General features: G+C 35.3%; 1 protein-coding gene across 1 annotated transcript; it reads left to right on the top strand.

The window, feature by feature from the left end:
* The first annotated feature begins 5604 nt into the window (after positions 1-5604).
* Positions 5605-6434, top strand: SCP2D1 (SCP2 sterol binding domain containing 1). Its single transcript, XM_074287761.1, is given in 2 exon segments — positions 5605-5649; positions 5651-6434. Coding segments are annotated over 2 exon segments (561 nt in total). The 3' UTR covers positions 6167-6434.
* Positions 6435-7573: the final 1139 nt, after the last annotated feature.

Genomic DNA, 7573 nt, shown 5'->3' with positions numbered 1-7573 from the left:
ATTCAACTTCCCAGGAGGTGTGGAGGGAGCTATCTTGCTAATTTTCCTAGAGAGTCAGTATTGTTTATATCCTTGTTACTGAATTGTAGAAACTAAAATCCAAAAATCTTTTACTTTTCCTCTTAGTCAATCAACAAGTATTTTTTAAACATCTGCTCTGTGCTAGACACTATTCTAGGCACTGGAAATAAAAATACAAAGAACAAAACTATCCTTGTCTAAAGTGAGATTGCATTCTAATGGGGGAGGTGTGGATGCCATGTATAAATGTAAACAGATAGAGCATTAATATAAGGTCAAAGAATACAAATTAGACAAATACAAGGAGGAAGTACACTAGTAATTAGTGGAATCAGGAAAATCTTCATATACAAAATGGTACTTGAGTTGTTTTATATTAGCTATTCAAACCTATCATTGAACTTAAGCTTGGCTCTGGGGCAAAATCTTGGACCTACCAAGGAGGAGGCTTGTCTCCAGCTAGGAGAAGTCTACTTCAGATGTTATTTACACTACAGAGTTTCCATAATTTGCTATGGGAAAAAAAGTTGTAGAAATACCATGATTTCAGAATAAGAGACATTGGTTTTGCATTGTTTCTTTTAACTCCTCGATATCTACTGTTCTTCCTCCTCCCCCAAAAAAGGATGACACATTTTATCTTAGAACAGTGAATGTCAAGAAATCCAAAAGGCATCATGGGTATCTCTGGGGCATCTAACAAATAACTGTGGATTGATTTTTAAAAAAAATAGTATTTTATTTTTTTCCCCCAAATACATGCAAAGATAGTTTTCAACAATGACCTTTGCAAAACTTTATGTTCCAATTTTTTCTTCTTCTCTTCCTCTTTCTCCCTCCCCTAATTGGGAAGCAATCTGATATAGGTTAAACATGTGCAATTCTTCTAAATATATTTCCATATTCATCATATTGCACAAGAAAGAAAACACAAGAGAAAAAATAATAATAACAAAAAGATGAAAATATTATGCTTTGATTCACATTCAATCTCCATAGTCCTCTCTCTGAATGCGGATGGCTCTTTCCATCATAAATCTTTTGAAATTTCCTTGAATTACCTCATTGTTGAAAAGAACCGAGTCCATCAGAGTTGATCATCATATAACCTTGCTGTTATTGTATACAATATTTTCTTGGTTCTTCTGACTTCACTTAGCATGTAAGTCTTTTAAGGCTTTTCTGGCATCAGCCTGCTCATCATTTCTTATAGAACAAGAATATTCCATTATATTCATATACCATAACTTATTCATCAATTTCACAACTGATGGGCATCCACTCAATTTCCAGTTCCTTGCAACTACAAAAAGAACTGCTATAAACATTTTGCATATATGAGTCCTTTCTCCTCTTTTATGATTTTTTTGGGATACAGATCCAGTAAAACACTCTAGATCAAAAGGTATGCACAGTTTCATAGTCCTTTGGACATAGTTCCAAACTACTCTCCTGAATAGCTGGATCAGTTCACAACTCCACCAACAATGCATTAATGTCCTAGTTTTCCCACATCCTCTTCAACATTTATCATTATTTTATCACTGCAGATAATGTTTTCCCCTATAACATTATCATTATCTTAGTCAATCTGAGAAGTGTGAAGTGGTATCTCAGAGATGTCTTAATTTGCATTTCTCTAATTAATAGTGGTTTAGAGCATTTTTCATATGACTAGAAATAGCTTTAATTTCTTCATCTGAAAACTGTTCATATCCTTTGACCATTTATCCATTGGGGAATGTATTCTTCTAAATGGAGTCAATTCTATTTTTAGAAATGAGGCCTTTATCGGAAATACTGGCTGTAAAAATGTTTCTCAGGTTTCTGCTTCCATTCTAATTTTGGCTGAATTGCTTTTGTTTGTGCAAACCCTTTTAAATTTAATATCAAAATTATACATTTTGTATTTCATGATGTTCTCTAGTTCTTTTTTGGCCATAATTTTCTCCCTTCTCCACAGATCTGGAAGGTAAGCTATCCCCTTGTTCTCCTAATTTGCTTATAGTGTCACCCTCTATATCTAAATAATCAACCATTTTGACCTTATCATGGTATAGGGTGTTAAATGCCAGTCAATGCCTTCTTTTTGCAATACTATTTTCCCTAACTGTGCATTGATTGACCTGAATGTACAAAGCTTTATCTGTTTCCAGGAAGACTGTAATATAATCAATCATGTTAATATATAGAGCTGTTAATAGTCAAAATAGGAATTATGATGGTCATCTGATGATTTCTTACATTTGTTCCACTTTTTATACTTCAAGGTAATTATAGATCATTGATTATCATCTCTTCTGATCTATCTTATAGCAATCATCTCCTTGTTGGAAGGAACCCCAGAGATCATCTAAGCTAACTTATATCTAAAAAGGAGGCCTAACTAAAACTCTCTCTGGTAGTAGTCACCATTCTCTACCTGAATACCTCGAGGGGGATGGGATTTACTTACTGTTTGAGACAGCTCAGGCATTCCACTTGGGAATAGTTCTAATACCCCTATGTAAAAACCTTCCAGCTATCATTCTTAATTCTGTTCTCTGGCTTCAAGCAGAACAAATCTAATAATCCATGTTCCATATAAGAACTTTGAATATATTTGAAGACAGCTATCATATTCCCCTTTAGTCTTCCCTTCTCTAGACTAAACTACCCCAATTCTTTCAATTCCGTATAGTTCATAAATATAAAACTCTTCACCATACTGGTTGTTATCCTCTAATCATTCTCTAGCTTATTCTTGAAATATTGCAACTTTAGTAGAACACAATATTGCAGATGTGGTCAGACCAGATCCTGCGGAGTACAATAAAACTTGGACTTCCTTATTCCTACATCCTTCCATATTCCTTTTCCAGTGCAGCCTAAGTTAGCATTAGCTGACTCAACTGCTACATCACACAGCAATACTTTTTAGCCTCTCCCTTTCCCAATCTCAGAGTTGCCAAAACAATATTTCTAAGGCAGGGATAGATCTGTCCAGGTCATTTCCCTTCTCAAGAATAGTCGTGACTTCCTATTGCCTCAGGGACAAAATACAAGCTCCTTAGTTTGACACTTTCACACTTTCACAAAGCCTTTCACAATTCAGCTCTAGTTTACTATTCATATTATCACATTTATTTATATAACATTATAAATATGAATAATATCCAGAATATATAAATAACACATAATTAAGAGAGATTGGTGATGATCAAAATGTTATAATTCATAGGTTCTGACATAATTCATAACACATTATGGATTATATAATATTGTGAAAGATTATTCATGTATTTTATATTATTCCTATTTACCCAAGCTATTTTCTAACCAAACTGGCTAATTTGGTGTTTCTTAAATTCAGCATTCTATATCTTTTGCTTTAATGCCTTAACTTAAATTCTTCTGAATTTCTAGAATCTCTAAAAGAAAATGTTTAGAATAATCTCTCCTTACTTACCTCTTGAAAACCATAGTTTACCTCAAAACCTCAACTTAGAGTTCACTTGCTTCCAGGGAAGTCTGGTCTGCCCTGATCTCTTTAGTTGTTTGGTGCTTTCATCTTCAAATCATATTATAGTTTATTTATTTATTTAAATACATAGCTTATAAACTCCTAGAGGGCAGTAACTATTTTTCATCTTTGTTTTTGCATCCTTAGTACCTAGTAGAGAGCTTTGAAATAGACTGCATCAAACACAGCCTTATTAAATTGTGTCTCACTTGGCAGTTTCAGAAGACCCTTGTATAGGTACGAAAGGTTAAGTTATATAGAATTATAGCTTTGAGGCAGTTCTAGAAGTAAAGATAGAGACGCTGGTGCTGAAGATATAGTGTCAGAAATTGGAAGAGCCAATCACCATCAGATCATGTAATTTAGGTTGTCACCTCCAAGGGTTTTAATCTGGGGTGTACCTGCTCTCAATGGCTCCATTGATAGACTTCAAGAGGTCTGAATTTGGATGGAATAAATCAATAACATAATTGGTTTCCCTTATGTATCTTATTTATTTAAAGGCATTATTCTGAAAACAGGGTCTAGAAGGTTTACCAGAATGCTCAAGGAATCCAGATCTGATTCAACTCCATCATCTTTAAATGAGCACATTGAGATCCAGTAAGATAAAGGAATACCAAGGGGCACCAGTATTTTCTGTCCCTTCTAAATTTTTCATATCACTTCTAGACATCATCCTTATGCAAATATCCCAGGCCTGGAAAGGACTTTGTAAGATATTTATAAGACATGCTTTTCTAGACTTAGGAAATTGTTCATACGCAGCCTAAAAGTGTATGTGAATATATTTTCCTTCCAGAGACTTATCAGCACATGCATTGCTTTATATAACCCTTGCTTGAACTCAGCAGGAGTCTAGTAGAAGGTACAGGGATGAAGTAATCATCTGACTAGAGATCTGATGATTGAAAACAAATAATAATAATAATAATAATAATAATGATAATAAACATTTATATAGTGCTTTAAGATTTTCAAAGTTCTTTATATACATTTTGTCACTTGAGCCTCCCAACCATCCTGTAGATGGGCCTCATGCAAATTGAGTTCTGGTCCTCCTTCTGATGGGAGGCAGAGAGTGATATTCAGAAGTAGTTCATGTCTTGCTTGGCCCATTTCACCTTCTCTTTGGCTTGTGTGTGTGTTGAAGGATGACGGGTTGTGGGATGATGAGGAGAATTTTTTTCTAGTTTTTTTTTTTTTCTGTAACCCTTTCCAGAATTGGACTACCCATTGTGATATGTGGTCAGAAGCTTTGTGACGGTAAGCAATGAAGCATGCGTCTCTTCTAAAAATGATTTACTCTCCATTAGTCAAAGGATAGTTTATGGTATAAAGAAATCAGATGACCGAATCTGCATAAATAGTACCAGGATGGCAGAACATCTGTGATAAAGTCACTTTCAGGCACTTTCAGACTCTGTCTCCACATTTTGTACAGTGTTCTCCATATAGTAAACATGTCAAAATATATTTTTATTAATTTGTTCATTTATCTTCATTTATTTACTCATTTTTGATTCTCTGGCACCTAAGGATTTGATAGGAGGAGTGGCATTGTGTATAAAATGCTGGGCTTGAAGTCCTGAACACCTAGGTTTCAAATCCCACCTCTGAAATTTACTTGTGCTATGACCATGGAAAAGTCACTTAACCCCTCTCTGAACCTCAGTTTCCTCATTTGTAAAATGGGTTCACTACTTGAATAGGATTACAACTTACTTCATAGGATTGTTGTGAGTATTGAATGAGGATTACAACATATATAAAGCTTTGCAAAAGTGCTAAATAAATGATGGTTATTATTACCACTAACAATAACAATAAAAGAAAATTTGGTAAAGCATACTATACATAAGCATAGGAGCTGAGAAAATATGGAAATTATGATCCAGTGATGTCAATGAGACCAGCTAGTCACGAGGAATTGAGGTCATAATTTTGCCTCACAATTACTTGGGCATTTGCCTCCCCATGTCATTAAAAAAAACAAAAAACACATGCATTCATTTAGCCAATAGGATTACAGTATACAGGGGCCCCAAATTACCTGTATATGAGTGACTTCTGATGTCACAATGGGGCCGGCAGTACTATTTTTGTCAAAGCTGTCTAGAAACCAAACCAGAAGTTCAGGAGGATCTGCAAAGAAGGATGTGGAAGAAAGAAAGAAAGAGAAGCCATCATCAGCCTAAGATCAAAGCAGCTGAAGGAGTTTCTGGTACAGGACAATATGTGGAGCTAAATTCAGCTCAGGATCCTTCAGCGCCCAAATCCATTCAAGTCACAGAACTCCGGAGTAACCTAGTATTTGAAGAAATTAGCCGTCGGGTCAAAGAGGTGGGCAGCCAACTGGTCAAGAAGGTCAACGCTATATTTCAGTTGGACATTACTAAAGATGGAAAGATCATTGTCCAGTGGACGGTTGACTTGAAGAATGGATCTGGAGAAGTATACTCAGGATCAGCAAGGAGCCCACCAGACACCGTGTTTACTATTCCAGACCATATTTTTATGGAGCTGGTGCTAGGAAAAACCAATCCTCAAAGGGCTTTTTTTGCTGGTAAGCTCAAAGTCAGTGGCAAGGTGATGCTGGGACAGAAGTTGGAAAAGATTTTCAAAGACTGTGCTAAATTCTAAAAGAGGAAAAAAAGACCAAGAGAGTGACCAAGACCATCTCTTAAATTTCCTAGCCGCACAGAAATAGTGCTCGAACTGAAGATTAAAAAAAAAAATCCAATATTTTTACTCAAATTCTTCCTATACGAGTTTTGATCTGCTGATGTGTAATTTGCCACGGGTGTGTTCCTAGTGCAGTAAACTATCTTGGAGTGAATGGCCTTAAATCTTGGTTTCTTTTTCCATTCCGCTGTCACAATTAAATTACTCTCAGTGGCATAAAATTGGACAACATGGAAATTTGTATGTTTTTTCTTAAAACATACATTTTTGTATGGAAATGGTTCATAACAATAATATAAATTAATATTCTAATTAATTTCTTGAAAATTTTCATTTATTTTTTTTTACTTTTTAGAAAAATCTGATTTTGTGGGGGGAAAGTCTTAGAAAAGTTGGTGAATGCTTAGGTTTGACTCAGTTATTTTTATCCCATTAGAGGCAGTTTAAAGCTAAAGAGGATTCCCTCAAATTTATGTTAGCAGGTGAGAAAGTGGATATGATGACTAATGTATGACAAATTCTGGCCTAGTTAATGCAGATTCCAAAGGAGACAAATGTATAACTAGAAGGAAATTTAGGAAGTAGAGAGTTATTTAAAACATGTTCATGGTTTAAAAGGGCTATTGAAAGGTCAGGAGAGTGCCCTTGCCTTCAATAATGACTGTATCTAAACCATAATAGGTGGGAAAACTATATTTCATTAAAAAAACCTTTCAAGCAGGTTCCATAGATTGTGTTTTCAACCCTGTCAGCAATTTTTACATTTGATATAATATATGGACATCCTCCCACTACCATGCCTTAGTTCTTGCTTGTAAAGATTAGGAATGATTTGCCACCATCTGTAAAATCACTTTAGATTTCCATATATGAGTGTGAATGCTGTTGGATTTGCCCTAATAGAAATTCAGAAGTGACTTCTGGGAAAATATGCACAAATCTCTATATGTTTCTTCTGTACCATGTTGAACACACCTACATCATCATGGTTCTAGTAGTAGTGTTCAGATTCAGTTGAAGAACCCAGGCAAAAGAAAAACAGGGCAGCCAAAATAATGAAAACTTGAGAGCGTTTATTGCTAGCTAGGGACTGAACCCCACCAGAACAGGGGGGTCAGCAAATGAGTGGTCTCAGGGTCACATACTTATAGGAAGAAGAGAGAGACATCAAATGTTTCTTGATACATTTGTCATAATAAAGGAATTTCTATTCTAAACAGGAGGCAAAAAAAGTAATCACTCTAAGGGGGTCATTCTTAGGCAGCAACAAGGAGTATTTAAGCTTATCAAGTCAAGGACTCAGGTCTCTCAGGAAAGCAAATCTAAGGGTGTAAAAATACCATCTCAGTAGAGAGTGATGAACTA

The sequence above is a fragment of the Sminthopsis crassicaudata genome, chromosome 2 (assembly GCF_048593235.1).
Source record: "Sminthopsis crassicaudata isolate SCR6 chromosome 2, ASM4859323v1, whole genome shotgun sequence".
Classification (NCBI taxonomy): domain Eukaryota; kingdom Metazoa; phylum Chordata; class Mammalia; order Dasyuromorphia; family Dasyuridae; genus Sminthopsis; species Sminthopsis crassicaudata.
This window is presented reverse-complemented; position numbering and strand designations above follow the sequence as displayed.